Source organism: Macrobrachium rosenbergii, chromosome 7 (assembly GCF_040412425.1).
Source record: "Macrobrachium rosenbergii isolate ZJJX-2024 chromosome 7, ASM4041242v1, whole genome shotgun sequence".
Lineage (NCBI taxonomy): Eukaryota > Metazoa > Arthropoda > Malacostraca > Decapoda > Palaemonidae > Macrobrachium > Macrobrachium rosenbergii.
The window spans coordinates 2,729,933-2,752,308 of record NC_089747.1 but is presented as its reverse complement, the minus strand read 5'-3'; the positions used below and the strand labels follow the sequence as shown (position 1 = coordinate 2,752,308).

Below are 22,376 nucleotides of genomic sequence, written 5' to 3'. Positions count from 1 at the left end.
GTTTTTTCCAAGTACAATTCATGGACAATGAAACGGCACTATGAAGTATGGGTTGGTATGAAATTTATGTAAAATTTTTGTTTAGAAATAAAATTTTATTGCAATGTTTGTTTCTCTTTATTTAAAGGAAGAGAAAAGTATGCCTTAGATGTTTCGATAAAGCCAAGCAAGAACAGGACCAGCTGGTTAAAGTGGTAGAGTCTGGACAGTTACTTCTGGGAGAGAAATTGCCTCCTCCAAAGACAACTGTTGTCCTGACAGATTCAGACTCGGATCCCTCTGAATGTAAGTTATTACAGTGCAGTATTTTGTGCATATTCACAGTTTTGTGTGCTTCCATGTTTTACTAGGAAGATGAAAACGCTGGTTTGTCCAGTACAGGCAGTCCCTGGTTTCCGACGGGGGTTCCTTTCCTACGCTGCATCGTAAGCCGAAAAATTGTTGAAAATCGTTGAAAATCCTAAGAAAACCTTACTTTTAATGCTTTGGGTGTATTAGAAACCTCCAAATTTTTATTATTTTTCCGTTGTGTAGCCACATTTCTTCCGTCGGATCCGCGTTGTAAGCGTTGTAACCTAGGAACATGCATCGTAAACCGGGAAATCATTTCTGATGAATATATTTGAAAAGCGTTGTAACCTCGGAACGCGGTAAGCCGGACCTGTCGTAACCTCGGAACGCGGTAAGCCGGACCTGTCGTAACCTCGGAACGCGGTAAGCCGGACCCGTCGTAACCCGGAGACTGCCTGTATTATTATATGTTATGTAAAGTTTTTGAGGGATTATTGGTACTTTTACAGCCATGTAAAATTATTCTTTTAGTTTCTCTTCTGATAATACTATCATAAGATAGATGGATGATCACCTGATAACTTTGTACTTGAATGAAGGTTGATTATTGGAGCAAAGTAGGATCAAAAGAGTTGGACAGCTAGGTTTGAAAAAAAACAAAAGTTGAGATCAATGTAGTTGAGAAGTGAAGGGAAACTGCAACACATCTGTGTAATGGCAAAGTGAAATGGTTGAACGTAAATTTGAGAATGCATGACAAAGTTATTGCTGACGACGTACGAAAAGCCATTAAAAAGTTGAAGATTGTAGACTGTTATTGGATGGAATTAAGTAGGGGCGTGTCCGTGAGGTCACTGTAGTCATTACTCAAGGTTCTTTGCAGTCCTCCTTAGGCCCCTAGCTGCAACACCTTTCATTCCTTTTACTGTTCCTCCATTCATATTCTCTTTCACCCATCTTACTTTCCACCCTCTCCTGACAATTGTTTCGTAGTGCAACTGTGAGGTTTCCCCTTTGTTACAACTTTAAAACCTTTTTACCCTCAGTTTCCATTTCAGTGCTGAATGACCTCATGGGTGCCAGCTCTTGGCTTTGGCCTAAATTTTATATTCTAATAATTCCACAAGTAAAATGGCGTAGTATGCGTATGTGTGTGTGATCGACAGAATTATGTGTGTGTGTGCAGATAAGTTTTGTAAATGTGTAAATGGTTCCTAAGTTTACAATACTATTTCATTATAATGCCTTACCAAAACACTGTAAAAGCTTTAATCCCTTAAATTTCGACACGTCCGAGATATATTTTTTCAAACTTTGTTTGGAACGCTGATATAATTGGCGGGAGACCCAGCCCCACCAGATGCTGGTGGGGGAAAGTGGAAGGAGACTCGCCCAGTAAACAGCTCCAGTTTCAATCTCGGGTGTGTTGTGAACGCATCTCGCACGTCCGGTCGGTTCAAACTGTTTGGATTTACTTCAGCTCTCGATGCGCTTCTTTCTGGCGTCTCTTTTTGGTGAAGTACTCAGCGTCTTGTTTGTTAACCTAGCTAGCTTAGCTCCGTGAAATAGGTAGCTATGTCGGATTCCAGCTTCTCTGAGTCTAGAGTTTGCTCAGGGAATTTGTGCTCTTCTAAACTTGTTAAACTTACACGACAGTCACTCTTTTGTGTATTAGTGTAGGGGTTGTGAGTGTTCCCAGGAAAACACATGCAGTGAGTGTATTGAATGGGGTCAGAGTTTGGCACACGTACAATTCCCATCAGGTAAAGCTGGTTAGGATAGGGATAGAAAGCCTTTTAGCGTAAAGAAGCCAGGGCTAACTCTTTCATGGTGGCATCAGCCGCCATCCCCTTTACCGGCTGTTCCTTCCTCCTCCCTCCTCCTCCTCTACTGCTGCTCTTTCCCTCCTCCTATCACCCCCTTCTTCACCGGCTTCCCAGTATGTTTTCCCCTAAAGCCAAGCCCAGCCTCGAGGCTGGTAATCAGAATTTGATCTTTCTGAACTCAAATGGAAACGCAAATGAACGTTTCATGGATTCTGTCTTTACGCTTAGTGCGTTCGTGCCGAGTCCCGGCGTTAGTGTTGGTGATGACGCAAGTGTTGGTGACAACAGTGGTGTTGTTTGTGGTCGTGTTTCAGGCGAGTCTGCTCTTTTTCTGACACTTTTGAGCAAAGGCAGCTGTCCTATTTCGCCTTCTGAGGCTAGAAGACAGTCCGGCGCTGGCGAAAGGTCAGAAATTCTTGCCCACGAGCAGTCTCTCGGTCCTCTAAGGCACCGAAAGCCTTAGTCCTAGTGTCGAAGACACTTTACTTTCTGCCGGCGTTAAAAGCTTCAAAGAGTCGCAAAGTGAATGTCGTGCAAGGCTTTGAAGAGTCAGAAACTTGCAAGTTCATCGTGAGTGTTTCTCCATTGACTCGCTGCTCTTCTCGACATGGTTGATGCCGCAGATCGTGGTCCCCAGAATCTTCGCCAAGATGTTCGGCTTCGAAACGCCACTCCCTATGGTAAGTTCTTCAGATGAGTAGCAGCAGCTCATTCAGTCTCTTCATCTTCCAGCTCTTCAGATCCCCCTCCTCGTCGTCGCAAGTGTGATCATGCCTCTCGACCCTTAAAGAGGCAGTCTTCTGATAATTCATGCCCTAGGGACCCTAAACTCTGTAACAAAAGGACAGCTAGCCCTACACCTGGTTACTCAACATGGGATTCTGATCAAGAAGATGCCTTTCAGATGCTTCAAGATGCCTAGCCCTCTCCAGAAGGATCTACTTCAAGTTCCCGTGCCTCTTCCTCCTCCTCCTGCACAGGAAGTGTCTGCTCCTTTTTGGCTTCATCCTCACCCTCCCAGGAATCTAGTCTGCTGGAAGAGAAGCTAGAAAAGATAGTCCGCAACGTGCTTTGTATTCCTGGGGACCACAGTTGTTCTTCCTCAACGCCTGACGTGATCTTGGCACGGAACTGATTCTTTCTGGTGAAGAGAAGGTCCCGTTTGACTCAAAGTGCCTTCTTCTCATTATGCCTCTGCTCAACTTTCTGCTGAAGTCGCACTTCAACATTTTCAGCCGACAGCACCTCTTCCCTGATTCCATGTTGCTACTGGGAAAGCAGTGTTCTAACACTTCCCTTCCCAAATTGGTACTTTCTGCCGCCTCAAAGAAAGCCTTGAAGGAGGTAGAGGCTTGGTTGGGAGCCAAGAGAGCCTCTGTAAAGCGCCTTCATGAATCTCTCCTTCAAAGCTGTCGAAAAGGAGGCAAAATTATTACAGCATAGAACTTCTCCTTCACTAGGCTCTGCAGTCTCAGCACAAGGGGACTTTGGCTGCCTTGTGACCCTTCAAGACACATCCTTCTGGGAAGTCTGCAAAAGACTTTCTTTTCTGCCCTGGATGTAGACCACCTTTCCAAGATCCTCTACAAGCTCCTAGAGATTGTCAGTTTTCTGATTGGTCGATGGGGAGCTATTTTTAAACAAGTTGAGGCAGGCTAATATCGCAGAAGACATCTTGGGAGAATCACGGATTCCTTACCTGCACTGACACTGCTATCCATGATGCGTAGAACTTTTCCTCCCTCTTCGCCATGACCACTTGAAGAAGAGGGAGACTTGGTGCTCTTTTCTTATCTAAGGCTGTGACTTCTTCTAAAGGCCCTTAATGTTCGCACTTTTGACAAGGAAGGCCTTTTCCCAGAATCGAGTAGTGAAAGACGCCCTTTCAGCCATGGGATAAGAAGACGACGCACATCCTGTCTATGTCTTCCGCCAAAACCCAGGCCTGCTCCCATGCTTCACCAAGATGGTGTCTCTTCTACCAGACATCCGTTCGGCAACGCCAGAACCAAACCTTACTCAAGGCCCTGCTCCAACCCAGAGGTCACAAGTTCTCCTAAAACCCCAAGGTCATCCTGCCAGTAAGTAGGGAACCCTGTCCTCCTGTCTCCAGGGGCCAGACTCAGTCTCTTTTGGGAGGGAATGGAGAGACTGAGGTGCAGATCAGGGTGATCAAGTGCTCCAGCCAGGCTACCGCCCCATCTCGACCAACCCCTCCTCCTCTCCACTTCTCCCATTTTTGACAGCATACTCAAGAGGCTCAGTCAAGTTTTTGGCCCCAGAGACAGAAGTCCAGTCTCTTCTTAAGGAAACAGTCAATGAAGAAGTACAGGACGTGTCAACTCCAGGATTCTACAAATCGCCTGTTTGTAGTCCCCAAGTCATCAGGGGTTGGAGGCCAGTTCTCGACGTAGCGCCTCAATCTGTGTACTCTAGGTGAAACCAAGTTTTGTACATGCAACTTACCCGGCCAGATATACTTAGCCAGTCTCCGACGCTCCCGACAGAATTTCAAACCGCGCACACCCATTGCGCAGGGCCTCAGGGGTGATCAACCATACCCGCCGCTGGGTGGCGTGGAATAGAACCATATTCCCCGCCAACCAGATTTTCTGTCGCTGGTTCCCAGCAACATTCGTTGCTGGTTCCTCCCGCTTTGATTTTCGTTTTCTCGCTTGCTGAGGATCTTTTGGCCTGATTTTGGTGACGTATTGATCTTTTGGTCAGCATACGCTAATGTGACTGTTTTTTTGGATTTGCTTTTAATTGTTCATTAAGATGTCTGACGTTAATGTTTCGCCTGTGTTCCGTGTGTGTGCTAGGCAAGAATGTAAGGTGAGGTTGCCGAAAGCTGTAGACCCTCACACTGTATGTATGAGGTGTAGGGGAATGATTGTTCTTCGGACAATAGGTGCAAGGAGTGTGAGAAATTGTCTGATCAGGAATGGAAGGTTTTGTCTTCTTATCTGAAGAAGCTTGAAAAGGATAGAGTTAGGAAGGCTTCCTCCAGAAGCTCGAGTAGGTCTCGCTCTGCTGAGCATGATTTTGAAATTAACCCAGTAGACTCTCCTAATCCTTTGGTTTCAGCCCCTTCTCCCTTCATCGAACCTGTGGATTCGTCCTCTGAAATGGCTGCGATGAAAGCGGAACTTCTTCAGTGTGAAATCGCAACTGCGCGCTGATGAAGGAAGGTAAGAGTGACAGTGATATGTGCAGTGTCCCCAGTGTTGTGGAGGGGCGTCTGATCGGCTCCGCATTGCTCCTAGGCCTAGACCTCTTCCAAACTCCCAGGACCAGTGGAGGAGGAATGTCGAAAGCCGCAGGGAGGATGTAGAGCATCCCCAACGATCAGGCGTCCTTGGCAGATCCTGTTGTTTGCGTCCCCAGGCTGCCTTGGATCGCCATAGAAAAGGCATCCTGAAAAAGTGTTTCTCGTCGTCTGACGCGTCTTCTCCGAGACGTGGTTGGAGTTCGGCTGAGGAGTCGCGCCCTTGAAGAGATCTTGGAAGGCTCCTAGAGTAGAGCGTTTGGACTCGAGCCCTGAGCGCTTCCCGGAGAATTCTCCTATTGTCAGGAAGAGAGCTCGAGATCCCCTCCTCCTCTCCATCAGCGGTGAAGGATTCGAGGTGAAGAAGATTTTGATCGGCCTCCAGGAGCAGTTATCGGCGCTTGTTGGATCTCTTGCTAAGGACTCCTCTTCTCGTAGGAAGGATGACTTTCTTCCTGTCAAGAGTTCCAGGAAGCTCGTCTTCAACTCGTCGCTCTTCTCCTGCCAAGCTTCCTTCGTCCAGCAAGTTTTCTTCGTCTCGTAGACGCTCTTCGCGAACACAGGCGCCAGTCTCCCAGCAGGCGCACTTCTTCCAGGCGCTCGTCATCGGAGAGAAGCCTCCTCCTTCCAGGCGCATTTCGCCTCACTGTACTTCTCCTTTGGGCAGGCGCTCGTCGTCTTCCAAGCTCCCTCCTTCCGGCAGGCGCCGCTCTCCTACCAAGCGCCCTCGTTTTAGGGCCTCTCCTGGAAAGCTCTCATCAGTGGACAGGACCCCCTCTCCTGACAGGCGCCCGTCCGGGTCAGGCGCCATTCTCCTGGTAGGCGCCATTCTCCTGGTAGGCGCGTTGGACAGGAGTGCTTCTCCTTCCAGGCTCGCTTCTCCTGATAGGCGCTCTTCTTCTCTTAAGCCTTCCTCTCCGCCTGCTGCTTTGGAGGAAGTTTCAGAAGAGGATTCTCCTAAGGACGCTGGAGTTTCGGATTACAAACGGTTGGCTTCGGTTTTAATTCAGGAGTTTGGAGATTCTCTTTGTCATGCTGCCCCTCCTTCTCCGGGATCTTTGTGGGACAGCACCAAGTCAACTAGACCCTCTTCGTTTGTCAAGATGCGCCCTACGATTTCGATGAGGAAGGCCTTTAAAGGAGTAGGGGAGTGGATGCAGTCTAAGAAGGATGCAAGTAAGACGGTTTTCTCTTTCCCTCCTTTGAAACTTTTGGGAAAATCAGGAATGTGGTATGAGACCAAGGAGCCTATGGGGTTGGGGCTCCCCACATCTGCTGACGACGAGATTTCTCTAATCTAGTTGACTCCTCCAGGAGACTTTCCCCTTGCTTCAGCGAAGGCGACTTGGGGAATGAGTGAAATGGATCATCTCCTCAAGGGTCTTTTTAGAGTTGTGGAGGTCTTCAACTTTATGGATTGGTCTCTTGGAGCTTTGGCCAACAGGACTCGGGATCCCGAATTCCTGTGTTTGGATGACTTCGTGAGTGTTTTGTCTTGCTTGGACAAAGCAGTGAGGGACGGTTCCGCGGAAGTCGCTGCCTTATTCGAGCTGCTATTCTGAAGAAGAGATCAGTATTCAGCTCTTTCCTCACGAAGTCTGTGTCTCCTCTTCAGAGATCTCTCTTCTGTTTGCTCCTTTTTCTCCTCACCTTTTCCTCAAAACTTGGTGAAGGAGATTTCTCGCTCTTTATCTGAAAAGGCGACACAAGACCTTTGGCCCAGTCTTGAAGAGGGTCAGACCTGCCGTCCCTTTCGCCAAGAAGGAGAAGGCTCCCTTTCAGGAGCCCTTTCGAGGTGGTCCTTCGTCCAGACCCTCCTTCAGGAGCAAAAGACCAGAGAGGAGAGGAAGGTCTTCCTCTCGTTCTATCAGAAGGACCAAATGAAGAACGAGTACTCCAGACGACAGTGGGTGCCAGACTGCTACAATTCGCCGAGGTCTGGGCACAGAGAGGGGCGGACGACTGGTCCCTCTCCATTTTAAGAAGAGGCTACCTTATCCCCTTCAGGGAAAGTCCTCCTTTAACCTCAACTCCCAGGGAGTTATCCGCCAGCTACAGGGATCCCATCAAGAACCAGGCTCTTTTTCTAGCGGTGGAACAAATGTTAGAAAAGGAAGCAATAGAACCGGTTCAAGACCTCCATTCCCCGGGGTTTTACAACCGTCTTTTTCTGGTTCCGAAATCCTCGGGGGGTTGGAGACCGGTTCTGGATGTAAGCGCCCTGAATTTCTTCATAATCAAGACGAAATTCAAAATGGAGACTACCTCCTCGGTTCTTGCAGCTCTTCGTCCAGGGGATTGGATGGTCTCCCTGGACCTGCAGGACGCTTACTTCCACATTCCCATTCATCCCTCGTCAAGAAAGTTCCTGAGGTTCGTGATTCGGGGAAAAGTTTTTCAATTCAGGTCCCTGTGCTTCGGTCTTTCGACGGCCCCACAAGTGTTCACGGGCATCTTAAGGAATGTGGCACGCTGGCTTCACTTAGAGGGAGTGAGGATATCAATGTATCTCGACGATTGGCTGATTCGAGCTCAATCAAAGGACAGTTGTCTGGAGTACTTGTCGATCACCCTAAATATGACACAGTCCCTTGGACTATTAGTAAACCTACAGAAATCCCAGGTTGTTCCGCAGCAGAGCATTGTTTACCTGGGGATTCTGATGGATTCTCGGGTTTTTCTAGCCTTTCCATCCCAAGAGAGAATAGATCGCTGCATAGAAAAGGTGACAGTTTTTCTAAGGAGAAAACATTGTTCAGCGAGGGAGTGGATGAGTTTGCTGGGGACCATTTCCTCGCTGGAACAGTTCGTCTCCTTAGGAAAACTTCATCTGAGACCTCTTCAGTTTTTCCTAAAGGAGAGTTGGGACCAGAAGTCTCAGGACTTAGCAACTTTGTTCCAAATTTCGGACAAGATAAAAGAGGATCTCAACTGGTGGTTAGACCCTCGAAAATTATGCCAAGGACTGTCTCTTCAGTTACCGAGCCCTACCCTAGTGTTGTTCTCAGACGCCTCGGAGTCGGGATGGGGGGCAACACTAGGGTCGAGAGAAGTGTCAGGCACCTGGGAGGGAGACCAGGTGAACTGGCACATCAACAAGAAAGAGCTATCAGCAGTTCATTTGGCTCTCATCAAGTTCGAGTTCCTTGTCGCAGGACAAGTAGTCCAAGTGAACTCAGACAACACGACTGCCCTGGCTTATATAAGGAAACAGGGGGAGGAACACACTCCTTCTCCCTTTACGAAACGGCAAAAACGTTGCTGTTATGGGCTCAGGAGAGGAGGATCAGACTCCTCACCAGATTTGTACAGGGAGAGAGGAATGTGAGGGCCGACCTTCTCAGCAGGAAGGATCAGGTCCTTCCCACAGAGTGGACTCTCCATTCAGAAGTCTGCGAAAGACTGTGGAACCTGTGGGGAAGGCCGAATATCGACCTTTTGCAACCCACTGGAATGCAAGGCTAGAAAACTACTGCTCTCCGATATCGGACCCGAGAGCAGTTGCAACAGACAGTCTTCTCCTAGATTGGACAGGGATTAGACGGATATGCCTTTCCCCATTCAAGATCCTAGGAGAAGTGGTAAGAAAGTTTGCATCATCGGAAGGCGCGAGACTGACATTGGTAGTCCGTTTTGGCCAGCTCAAGACTGGTTCACAGAGGTACTGGAATGGATAGTAGATTTTCCAAGATCGCTTCCACACAGGAACGATCTTCTCAAACAGCCCCACTTCAACAGATTCCACAAGAATCTCCCGCTCTCAGTCTAACTGCCTTCAGACTATCGAAGGTCTGGTCAGAGCGAAGGGTTTTTCGCACAAAGCTGCGAAGGCTATTGCAAGAGCCAGAAGATCCTCAACCCTTCGCGTCTACCAGTCGAATGGGGAGGTCTTTAGAAGATGGTGCAGGACCAATAAGATATCCTCTTCCAGTACCTCTGTGACAAACATTGCTGATTTCTTTATCTTCCTGAGGGAACATTGCAACCTCGCTGTATCCACAATTAAGGGATACAGGAGTATGTTATCTTCGGTTTTCAGACACAGAAATCTGAATATCTCGGAAAACAGAGACCTTCATGACCTTATAAGGTCTTTTGAAACGTCAAAATTCAGGACTTGAAACCTCCCAGTTGGAATCTAGACATAGTTTTGAAATTCTTAATGTCTAAAAATCTGAACCTCCTCATCAAGCTTCCTTCGGGGACCTCACCAGGAAGTCACTTTTCCTCTTTGCCCTTGCCTCAGCTAAGAGAATAAGTGAAATACAAGCCTTAGACGGCAAAGTTGGTTTTAAGGAGGTTCTGGCTATATGCTCCTTTAAACCATTATTTCTAGCGAAGAATGAGAATCCTTCTAAACCGTGGCCAAGAACCTTTGAATTAAAAGGTCTTTCTTCTGTGACGGACATGAGTTGAGAGGACTCTATGCCCTGTCAGGAGCCTTAAATTCTACTTAGAAAGAAGAAATCTCTGGGAGGATCGGTTGAAAGTCTTTGGTGCTCTGTCAGGAATCCTTCACGAGCGATCTCAAAGAATGCGCTGTCATTTTTTATTAAGGACGTCATCAAGGAAGCGCATATCTCATGTGAGGATGAGCACTTTGCTCCTTAGAGTGAAAGCACACGAAGTGAGAGCCATTGCTACTTCCTTGGCTTTTCACAAGACGTTGTCTCTCCAGTCTATTTTAGAGGCAACCTATTGAGGTGTAATTCAACGTTAGCATCTCATTACTTACGAGATATTAGAGTAACGTATGATAAGTGCTTCTCTCTAGGAGCGTGACGATATCTGCGGATTCGGTGCTGGGACAGGAGCTGAATCCAATCCTATTTAGTTTAGTTAATTTAGTTGTTTTTAAGCTTGGTGGTGTGTGTTTTTATGGTTGGTTGAAAGAGGGTGATGGAATTATGCTTCCCTTTCAATTCTTATCACTAACAAGGTTAGGGATTGGTCAGGTGGTCGGGATTGGTTGTCATGTTCCTTGTAATTTGTATGGACACCTAGCTCTGTCATGTAAGAGGATAGCCCCCATTGATACGATTCAGGTGTAGGCTCGGTCATGTAAGTGGGTCAGCCCCTTTGACACGATCCGCTATAGGCTCGGCCATGTTAGTGGGTCATCCCCATTGGCACGATCCAGAAGGGCTGTCAGTCACAGGTCACATCCTCGCTGAAGCTCCTGAGGCAAGCAGACTCATAGACAGTATCCGCGAAGCCCTGCCCAATCAGGTAAGAACCAGGTTTTGTTTATCCTACAACATACAAGTTGTTTCCTGCTTTAGTTATTTTCTGTCTTCACCCTCCTCCAAGGGTGCCATTCAGCCAAGCATATATCTGACGGGTTATTAAAATGATATTTTATGATAAAATAAAGCTCTTGCGCATACCTACCCGCAGATACATATACGATTGATGGCCCCCAGCCTTCCTCAGGAGACAGGTGGAAGAGAAAATCTGATTAGAAAACGGAATGGTTCCTATTCCCGCCACCCACGGCGTGGTAAGTGAAGGATCACCTGACCTACCCAGCGTAGCCGCGAAGTTTTGAAATTGTCGGGAACGTCGGAGACTATAGCTACATATATCTGCCGGGGTAAGTATGTACAAAACTTATTTTATCATAAAAATATCACGCCCATGGAAACTAACTGCTCCGTTCTTCAGGCTCTAGCTCGAGGGGATTGGATGGTGACCCTCAACATGGAAGATGCCTACTTCCACATTCCAGTACATCAAGACTCCAGGAGGTATCTTCGGTTTGTTCCAGGCTCTCTGCTTCGGCCTATCAACAGCCCCGCAGGTATTCACCAGGGTTCTCGCCCTGATAGGTCATTGGCTCCACCTGGAGGGAGTTCTTATCTCCTTGTACCTCGACGACTGCTAACTCCGTTCATCGTCAAGGGACCGCTGCATGGAGGACCTTCACGGAACCTAAGGTTAGCTTAGCCTTAGGATTCTGGTAAACACGGAAAAAGTCGAGTTTAGTCACTTCGCCAGATCACACAGAGCATCTTTTCTGGAGATTGAAATCAGTGTTGGCGTCTCACTACCTTAGGAGGTCGGAAGTTGTGCATCAGACCTGTTTAAGATAGGGTCCCGTATCTATAGCTGGCTTGGTTTAGGGGAACACACTAGGGTAGGTTCTTTATCTTACCTTCTCCCCTTGTGATTTTATGGTTGCTGAGTTAAAAAAGTGGGAAGCTGGGGTGTTCAGTTCACCTGGAGTACCCTCCATCCAGTTTTTTAGTTATAGAGGGTATAGAGAAGGGATGTTTTGTTTTTAACTAGTTTTAGGTTAGGCGGTGAGGCCTGTTTTTTCAGTCTGGTTGCTTTCCAATTGCTCAGGGCAAGAGCAAAGGAAAGTCATGCCCCACTGTCTTAGTCAGCGGTGTACTTCCCGACTACTAGGGTGTTGTGGAGCAGAGTAGCTAGCAGTGCTAGCGCCCAATGCCTCTGCAGGTAATGGAGCTTCAACCAGCAGCAGTACCTCCCTGCAAAAGCCCATCTACCAGGTAAGGAAACACCTGCCTTTTTTATTGGTAGGGATCCATATGATGCCCATGTTTAGAGTTTGTCCCTTTTTTTTGATGTGTACCCTTTCGATAACTGATGCCTCATCCTGCCCTTCCACCTTAAATGTGGAATCAGTTTACAGTGTTTGCAAGGCATTATATTAAAAATGACATTTTATGATAAATGAGTTTCATTATACTTACCAAACACTGTAACTTAAAGGCCTCCTCCTTCCCTCAGGGAGGCGTTATCTCAGGCTATCACTTATTATGTATGCGAGATTGAAACTGGAGCTGTTTCCTGGGCGAGTCTCCTTCCTCCCCCACTGGCATCCGGTGGGCTGGGTCTCCGCCAATTATATCAGCGTTCCAAACAAAGTTTGAAAAAATATATCTCGGACGTGTCGAAATTTAAGAGATTAAAGCTTTTAAAGTGTTTTGGTAAGTATAATGAAACTTCATTTTATCATAAAAATGTCATATTCTAATAATTCCACCAGTAAAATGGTGTAGTATGCGTATGTGTGTGTGATTGACAGAAATTATATGTATGTGTGCAGATAAGTTTTGTAAATGTGTAAATGGTTCCTAAGTTTACAATACTATTTTGTTAAGAAATGTGATGTGAGTAATTGCTATTACCTTGAGGCTAAATGATCTTATATCTCTTTCAGAAAATGTATTTTAAATCTTAACGTTGTTAACAGCTGAAGCACTAATTACAGATGATAGTTCTAGTGAAGGAACAGACTTGGAAGTGGAGTGCGATGAGGGCAAGACAATGGAAGAGACCATCAAAAGTATCATGACCGATCTACAGCTAGACAAACAAATCAATCTGGGAATTTCCCACCTGGGTGAACGACTTAAAGCTGTCGAAGGTTCGGCTTTAATAGATTTTGCATGATCATAAATGCTATTTTAACTGATGTTTTTTTGCCTTGTAGGGTCTGTACTTATAAGTACTATAATCAATTCAACATTTGTCAACTTTATACAGTGAATATTCACAAATGGGTGTGTATTCACACAGTGTTAATACCTGGTATACCAGAGTTAATTATTTTGCTGTTATTGGAGTCAAGTATTTAAAGACTAGATTTTATGAAGGTCCTGTAGTAAGGAAATTGAGTTTATATGAGCCTTCATATAGCAGCTTCCCATGTACAGTACCATGATATATTGTACAATGTGATCAAGCTGCACACCATGGTAGTTTTTTCTCACTAGATTTGTTTCCTCCTTATTTCTGTAGAGGGTTTTGAGAAACACGCTGACGAATATGCATTGATTGAGAAAGAGCTGGACAAGGTTCGCCAAGAATTCTACGATAGCTTCCGCCCAGATATCAGGGTAAGTTTAGCAAATATTGTTGTGTTTGTATGGAAAAACTTTTGTGGAATGAAAACAGTTTTACGAACAATTTCATGCCAGTTCATTGTCAGTACATTATGCCAGACATTTTCATGTCATTTATGTTTTTCTTTTGTAATTATTTTTTCCTTTCTGTAGTGGCTACCATCCATCGACATCGGTGAATCTGGTATAGTCATCCATCAGCCAGATGGGGTGAGTAGAAGGAGAGGAGTAATTAATGTTTCAGTATTAAATTTGCATTTTATTTCTTAACAGTTGTCTTTCGTTTCTAGGGTATGAGTTTGATGGCACACTCTGTCAGTGGTTGAGTAAGATAACATCACATACAGAATTTTGAGAGATTATGACTGTAACTGGAGATTGTTGTTGTCCTCAGGTTTTCGTTGATTATGTATTCTCTGTACTAAATGTCACATACATTTACTTATTAATGTAATTTTTTTTTACTGATATACAAGCTGTCTACTATTCCTCATTACATGCTTTGTTATATGTAAAGTATACCTGGTACTTTGACCTTTTCAGACATCGGAGGTCATTGCCGAAAGTTCCGTTTACACTCCAGTCGAGAACCTACCTCCTGTAGGACCACTTAACCGATATGAGCTGAAACCGGGTGAAATGTGCTTTTGCATGAAGTATTCTCTTTTCGCGAGATGGGTTCAGGCGCAGGTTGTTGAAGTAGAGAAACGTGAACCAAAGGTGAGTTTGTTTTATTTCTGTTAATCTGTGCCAGTGCTGGGATTTTTAAGACTAAAATTAAAGTATTGGGCGGTCAGTTAAAGCATTTTTACTGACTATAAGTCTATATTATTGTACACACGAGCTTTGTGTATATTATAATCAAGAATTTATACGTACAAAGTAGCTTTGTGTATACTGTATTATCATCAATTTATACGCACAAAGGAGCTTTGTGTATATAAGCATCAAGAATTTATATGTACAAAGGAGCTTTGTGTATATTATCATCAAGAATTTATACATACACTAACAGAGAAGGGTTTATTCTGGTTAGGCCAGATTTCATTTTGTCAAAGAAAGTTGCTGATTAAAAGTCAGTACAGTTATTGGAGAGAAGAAACTAAAACAAGCTAGAGATTTCTTCAAACTTCCAGCCATGGTTCAGTTAAATACATCACAAAAATACTAGCTTTATTGCTAATCTGCAAAGTTTAATGTTGCAATGTTAAAACTCCTATGCTGTAAATAAGTTCTGGTCACATGCTCTAAGTACTGTAAGAGATTTGGAAAATATCTGTGCACAGCAAAATTAACTGATAATTAAACCTTTGGATTGCCAAGCCAAATATGAAGTTCTTATATGATCTGAGAAAGAAAATTAGACTTTATCACATTTACATGAATACTCCCTCTGCTAGGCTGTTGCAATTAATTTATCTTGCCTGCCATTAGTTTTATCGTAGTCTTGAGACATTGCAAGGTTTATATTTTCCTCTTGATTTGAGCAATTGTTGTATAGTTGTCTGTTTTATTTGCCGTCTTATGAACTGGCAGTATTTGGCATAAACTTTTTATCATTTAACTTTCCCTATTTATTGTAACATTACAAACTATCTTCCATTCCAGAACACTGTATTACAAATTATCTTGCATTCCAGAACACCCTGTATAAGATAAGATATAACCGTAATGCCAAGGGCTCCGGTACTCCACACATCTTACCTGGACGACAGATAGCATACTATGATAAGTGCTCCACAAGAATACCAGTGGGAACCCGTGTCATCGCCAAATACAAAGACGAAGACCCCAAAAACTCTGCAGTTTCAGGGTCTTTTTATGTAGGTGTTCTAGCAGAGATTCCCACTGCAGCAAACAAATACAGGTAATTGGATACAGAAACACCTCAGCTAAACAGACCTTGACTTAGCGGGCCTTTGTACTTATCAGCTGCGATATTGTGATTATTTTTTGCTGTGCTACCGTTTTGGATGTCTGCGTTTCTAAATAAACCTCTTGAATTGAATGTCAAAGTGTAAAGTAAGGTTAGTTTAGGTTAGAAACTATGTGGATTTGCTGTTACTGTAAGATGTCCAGACTTTGTTACTTATCAGAAAGCCAGACTCCTGAAGTTTCTGTTAAAGTGAGGTGCTACTATTGTGGAATAGCTATTACCTATATAGACACTTCAGCATGTACAAATCCATGAAAGTATTTGCAAAGCAATCTTTTGGTAACATACAATTGAAGGAAAATAAATTGTTCTTACTATATTATTTCAGTTTGAGAACTGAAGGAATTATTGTTTGCTTTTATGGAAGGTTTGTTCTTTAAATTTGTGTTTGGCATGGTGTTAATTATTATACAATGTAATCATCTTATTTTCTTGTAGGTACCTGGTATTTTTCGATGATGGTTATGCCCAATATGTCCACCACAACGACATTCGGGTTGTAACTGAGGCATCGGCTTGTCCATGGGACGATGTTTCCTCGGACTCTCGGGAATTCATTAAAGAATACCTGCAGATGTATCCTGAGAGGCCCATGGTGCGTCTACAGAAGTATAACTTTGTCAAGACTGAATATAACGGTCAGTAACTAAATTGTAACTTTTTTGTGTTTTCAGTTCTCCTCTTATTATTATTATTATTATTATTATTATTATTATTATTATTATTATTATTATTATTATTATTATTATTATTATTATTATTCAGATGGGACCTATTCATATGGAACAAGCCCCACAGGGCCCCATTGACTTGGAATTCAAGCTTCCAAAGAATATGGTGTTCATTAGGAAGAGGTAAGAGGAAGTACAGGGAAATACAGAAAGAAGAGATCTCACTTATTAAAAAAGAAAAAATAAATTAATAAATAGGCAAAACATGTTAAAATGTAAGGAGAATAGTATTAGGGTAGTAATGCATTTCATCTTTGCTTGAACTTCTTTCTGATGAGTTGAAATAGCTTTCAGATTCCTCACCATGTTTCGTGTTTCTAATTACATTATTGTTGTGGGTGTTTGTTTTAGCTTGTCTTCTGTAAGACGCTGTTCAGCTTTCCCGAGGAGGCTTTGAGACTTCATAATAGTTATCTGAAACATCTTGGTTCACTTTGCTACAAATAGTATTCTTCCAGATTTTCGTCAGTTTTAGATTTTTGTGCCTTGAAGTTTGTGAATGTATTGTGTGATTAAAGTAGTTTTGTCTCATTTTATCTTTTATAACTTAAATTAAGGCCGTATACTTTAAAAGAAATTAAATTTGTATGAATAAAACTTTTCTTTAACATCAATTTTACCTGTTTGAAACCGCAGGACGATGGTGGAGGGCCCAGGTGATGGAAGTTGATGGTTCTTTAGTCAGAATGTTCTTCCCTGTGGATTGCCGATCAGAGTGGATTTACAGGGGATCAACTCGACTCAGTCCGCTGTTCAACAAGAAATTAAATATACAGGCTCAGGCAGAACAGTTCAAAACCATACGAAGGAGAACAGCTGGACTACCAGGACGAGTAAGTGGTTTATTTCTTTATGGATGTTTATGCCCACTGAGGTTCTTCCTAGACTTACCGAGTAAAATTTTATACAGGGAGAAGTCCTTATAGTTTTCATAAACAGAAATGGAGCCGTAGATTGTTGCACTATACTCTTTTAAGTGAAGTTAGAGAATAATTTCACACAGTTCAGAACCCTTCTTAGAAGAAAACTCATTGCTTCATTTCAAAATGCATGCAAGTCTGCAATAAAGAAAGTGGATTATGTGGAATTAAAAGCTGTCCAAAGCCTTGCCTAGTATTCTTCTTCAAAGTGTTGTGGTAGCAGCCATTCATTATTTCCCAGATTTGGGAATTTGGCACTCAGTAATAGTGATTAGATACATCTATTATTTTTTTAAGCCAAAAGAAATAGGGGGGAGATCCATTAACATGGAGAAGATACACCTGTGAGGACACTTCTTCATTGCTTTCTTTGTGGTCTTGAGTAAAACATTTGTAATTTTTGTCATATATATATTTGAAAGAAATTATGAGACCATTTCATATAACAGTAGCTATAAACAAAAGTTTTAATTAATCTAATACAGCAACAGTAAGACATGTGTAAATTGCTTGAAAAGCTGTTTAAGTAAGTTTAGCGTAAATAATGATCTGACTTGAAGTATATTTCATGCAAGATCATTACAGTGTTAGACTGTATCTTCCTTGTCTGCTACATTTATGCAAGTACAGTATTGTACATTGTATTGCTCTTTGGGGAGTAATTGTTAATCATCCCTTCCATTGTTTCTGTGTAATGTTTTATCAACACTTTACAAATAATCAGTGTGGAGTATTGTACTAACGTTTATATTTTTCATTTTAAGATTATGCTTTTCAGAAGACATTTCACGATTTTAATTGCATCAGTAATTATTGTATTTTGTTTTTGCAGGCAATAGTTGAGTATGGAACATTTGGGCAAGGTCATGATGTGGAACCATGTAAGTTTCAGTGGCAGATATTAGGTTCATTATTAGCCCTCTGGGTAAAAGCCAATTAAGTCTAGATTTGTATGCTTGAAGTAGTACAGTATTACATGATCCATTAATGATATTATCTGTCAGCAGGGTCTCTGTAGGGAGTTGGTGGCTGACACACAGGTGCTATTACCTGAGCCAAGGAATGCAACCATTATTCTTTCCTTGTTGCTTAATGCATTTTACCTCATTTCGTATTCTAGTTTATGCCTTTATGTTTTTCTCCTTCATGTTTAGGAATGAATTCTTTAACCTGCTGGATTTTTTTGTAGCCCTGTGGTAATCGTTAGGAATCCTTGCCAAGGTGGCAGAGTAATTGGGACAAACATTTTTGCGGTTGACTCCGAACATCTCTCATATTTTCCTTGACTTTGTTGGACAGTGAAACATATGTCCACATTCTACAAAAATTCTTTTCTAATAGATAGGAAAGATATCTTAAGTTATAGTTGAAGCAAATACTGTAGTCGGAGTTGTGGCAGGAAGTTGACCATCCAGTACTTTGGGCCTTGGAAGGCGTTAATGTCACTGTTGTTGGAATAGTTCGAACATAAAAGTAGCTTAAGAACCAGCCCATGGATTCCTAGGATATAGCATTATAGATAAGGTTAGGCTACTTGGTTCAGATGCTTGTCTCTTGACAGATGCCACCCTACTTACTGTACAAACATTCAGAGATACAAATAAACGGGATCGCAAATTGAAATTGTGTTCAGAGCGCTCCCCTTTGCCACCTGTAAGTTTAGATTTTGTTCTGTGCACCTATTCTATAAAATACAGTACTCTATGTACAGTCAATTGTGTTTTAAGAAGAAAAAACATACAGTACTGTATTGACTTTATGTCATACCATACTTAAAAGGCGTGAAGAGCATAGTAACCAACTTACAAACAATTTAACATACAAAAGGCCGTCTGGAACATAACTAGTTTGTAAGTAGGGTGGTGTCTGTGTATTACTTATGTATGTATATTGCCAGGATGACAGGTAACATCTGTAGAGACAGCTCTTCTCTAAATAAATAGCACCTCATCTTATGGACTCCTGTACTTATCAGTTACATGATTTTAATTATACTTTGCTAAAGTACGTTATAGATGTGGAATATTTTAAAATAAATCTCTTTTAAATTGAATGTTAAATGTAAAGTATAGGCAGGCCCCTGGTTAACGGTGGGGGTTCCGTTACCGGCTGAGTGCTGATATCCGAAAATTGCTGATAACCGAAAATTACCAGTAATTATGGTAATAAATGGCGTTTACGACATCGTCTGCGCAAATAAACTGCTTATCAGTGCAAATAAGTTGCTTGCCAATGCCGTTAAACCACTTACTGACGCTGAAAATCAGGTTAACAGCGTCATTAGTTAAGTGCCGTAAAACCAGAATGCAGATAAATTACGCCGCCAATAATCGGGGTTTGCCTGCACAGGTTCGTTTTGGTTAAGAACTATGTGGAATTGCTGTTAGCTTAAGATATCTGTCTAGCAAATATTCAAGTGCTGGTTATATATAGGGCCTCTGTTACTTAATGGACTTTGTTACTTATCAGACAACCAGACTCCCCAAGTGTCTTAAGTTGAGGTACTACTGTATTTAAATTGAATGTGCTTCCTTCTGTTATCATTGCTTTTATGATGTACTTTAGTGAAACCACCAATAGGCCCTCCCCCCAAGAGACTGACTAACCCTTCTTACCAAATAAAATTTCCGTGTGTGCTCCCAGCCCGAGAAGAACCCTAAAAGAGTTCAGAGGTCTGGTTAAACAAATCATTTATAACTAACTAACCTGTAAAGTTGTTTAATATTTAGTTTTATCTTTTTATGTAAAGGGTATGGACATTTTTGTATATGACAATTTTTCTTACTTGTACTGTAATGTCAATATTGCTTTTGTCAAAATTATATATATGATTACGTAGAAGTCAGAGAATGTACATTTTTTGTAACTACTAAAAGTGGATGTTGATGTAATTTAATCTGGTTTATTTTGTTCCTTCCTTTCAGCTACAAATCAGAACGAAAGACGTGCTGTGGCCAAAAAGAGCACGATGTCCCGAGCTGGCACTCCCCTAAAGAAGTCCAGGTTCGAATAGAACAAGAATCGAGGGGATTCACAAACGTAAGAGAAGCTTAAAGGAAGTTCATAAAAGTATTTTCATTTATCTTTGTTATTTTAGCTGTTTGGATTATTATGGAATTGTAAACAGGCGACCTCTCCATGAGAAAAGGATTTAATCAGACTGGAGTTTTCATGAATCATTTTAGTTGTTTGGATTATTATGGAATTGCAAACAGGCGACCTCTTTATGAGAAAAGGATTTAATCAGACTTGTGTTTTCATGAAGAATCATTCACCATGATTTCATGATAACATTTTTCTTTCAGAAACATACGTTGCAAGAAAAGATCATGAAATACCGCCGTCACCTGTGTTCCAGCAGTTGTCTTGGGCAAGGTGGTGATAGCATGCTGAAGCACAAAGACGTATCACCTCTGCTGTATCCGATTCTTCAAGGATGGAATCGGTGGGTTGTTTATGTGTGGACTTTTAACTAAGGAAATTTCAGTGAAGTCTATGATATCTTTGATTGCATTTTAGCTGGTAGTGCAGTAACCTCTCCTGTAACCACTCCTTTGCAGATTGAAATTGTTCATCAATACTTGTTCAGTAGACAGGTTACAGTTGATCACTTTTGATGTGAGGGGACAGTAAACTAAGAAACTAAAGCTTAGGAAGGCAGGCTCATTGTATGAAGAGTTATGATGCATACTGTACTGTTTGTTGATTGGCAGAGTTATTTCACGGAGGATGTTAGCCGGGGAGTTACTGTAAAGAAAATTACTTATTGAACTCTGAAGTGACACTGCATAAAGTGAATGCATATATACAGTATATACTACAACACATGCACCTTTGCTGAGGGGTTTTTTGACTCGCAAAATATATGTACTGTATATGATAGGCCATGCCTTGCCAAGGTTAGGCTTGGAGTTACAAGCATTATTTTAACAAATGTTACACTACTTGTCCATGTTTGTATAGATTTTACATAGGGTAGACTTGCACAGTACATACGGTGACATGTTCTTATTGTGTTTTGGTTTTGTAGGTTACGTTTTTGTATCTGTATATTTCTGATCGTCTTGTATTACAACTTTTAAGTGTAATAATTGTCCATAGTTTAACAAGACAGCTGTCTTGATTTTAGATGTTTAGCTTTCATCTAATGTTTATTATATTTACTTTATTTATGGGTTGCACTGACTTGAATCTGTGTGCACATAATGGAAACAAGGAAAATATTGGCCTTTGGTTCTGGATAGACTAGTCTAGGCTTGTGATTGACCGTTGGTGTGTAGTATCCTAGGTGCCTTTCATTATCGTTTGTCTTTTCTCTTGCATTTATAATTTTTTCATTTATTGAATATATTTGATATTTTCTGTTATTGTGGTATTGTGTAGATACATTATTCATCATTTAAATGTTTGGTGATGCATGTTCATGATCAGCCATGAGTACAGTTATGCTGACAGTTTTAACTGAGATGCTTTGCAAGGCACAGTACAGTATTTATAGTCACATTTCAGCTAAAAAATTTGCCCAATAGGCTATAAAATCCTGATGTGCATTATTGATTGTGCTGCTGTGGGTTTTATGGGTTTTTGCATTGTAGGTCAGTGTATTATAGGTAGTTTCATTTGTTTAATTACTAAAGAAGTAAATCTCCTCCTATTTGCTGTGTTGGGTAACTACAATGCTGTGTTTTGTAACTACAAAGTGATAGTTTTTAAATGGAATTTTTAATGCCAATGTGATTTTTAGCCTGTCCATAATTGCCTTGCGATATTGCTCCAGTAATGTACCATCATTAATGTATTTTGTTTCCTTCATAATTTTTTATATCTCCAGGTTGGTGGTGAAGCAGAGACGCAAGACAAATACAAAGTGTGAAATAATTTATGTCGCACCTTGTGGGTTAAGACTGCGGAACATTGAAGAAGTCTTCCAGTACATTGTTGACACCGAGTCCAGCCTTGAGATAGATTGTTTTTCTTATGAACCGGGAATAGATGTATCTCATGAATGGGAGCCCTTCAAAAGGATACTGTTCTTGGAGGTAGAGTATATTCATTGAGTTGTTTGTTTGACTTGTTAATTAATGCATTTCTTGATCATACAATATTAATTTTCATAGGAATAGAAATCTTCTACTGTGATTTCCATTAATTTTTACAAGTTAGACTGAGTGTTTAAGCTTTCAGATATTTACCTGTCACTGTAAAGTATTCACGTGAATTGTAAACCTTTTGTTTGTGCTTATTGGGCTCAAGCTGTGGTGTAAAAGTTGGGTTTAAGATTGTGTGTCCTACCCAGTTGTGTAGCCACGAAACCTTTCCTTATCCATTGTAAACCATTTTCTTTATCATCATTATTATCGTTATATACACCACGTAACCAGCAGGAACCTAAGAAGAACGCATTGGTAGGATAATAGTTTTTTTAAGAAATGACAGTACTTTAAACATTTAATATTTACTGAATGTATTTTTCTCAGATTTTATCTAGATAACATTGTAGCTGTTTTCAATCACAAAAGTTTATTATTTCAGT

At 41.9% G+C, this 22,376-nt stretch overlaps 1 protein-coding gene across 1 annotated transcript in view; it reads left to right on the top strand.

Annotated features, from left to right (window-relative positions):
• Positions 1-22,376, top strand: part of LOC136839937 (histone-lysine N-methyltransferase eggless-like) — a 44,815-nt gene that overhangs the window by 10,815 nt on the left and 11,624 nt on the right. The window contains 13 exon segments of the mRNA XM_067106210.1: positions 128-285; positions 12,623-12,778; positions 13,153-13,250; positions 13,410-13,466; positions 13,800-13,976; positions 14,897-15,123; positions 15,631-15,830; positions 16,560-16,756; positions 17,676-17,724; positions 19,768-19,827; positions 19,830-19,882; positions 20,149-20,288; positions 21,675-21,882. Coding sequence (XP_066962311.1) covers positions 128-285; positions 12,623-12,778; positions 13,153-13,250; positions 13,410-13,466; positions 13,800-13,976; positions 14,897-15,123; positions 15,631-15,830; positions 16,560-16,756; positions 17,676-17,724; positions 19,768-19,827; positions 19,830-19,882; positions 20,149-20,288; positions 21,675-21,882 — 1,780 coding nt within the window.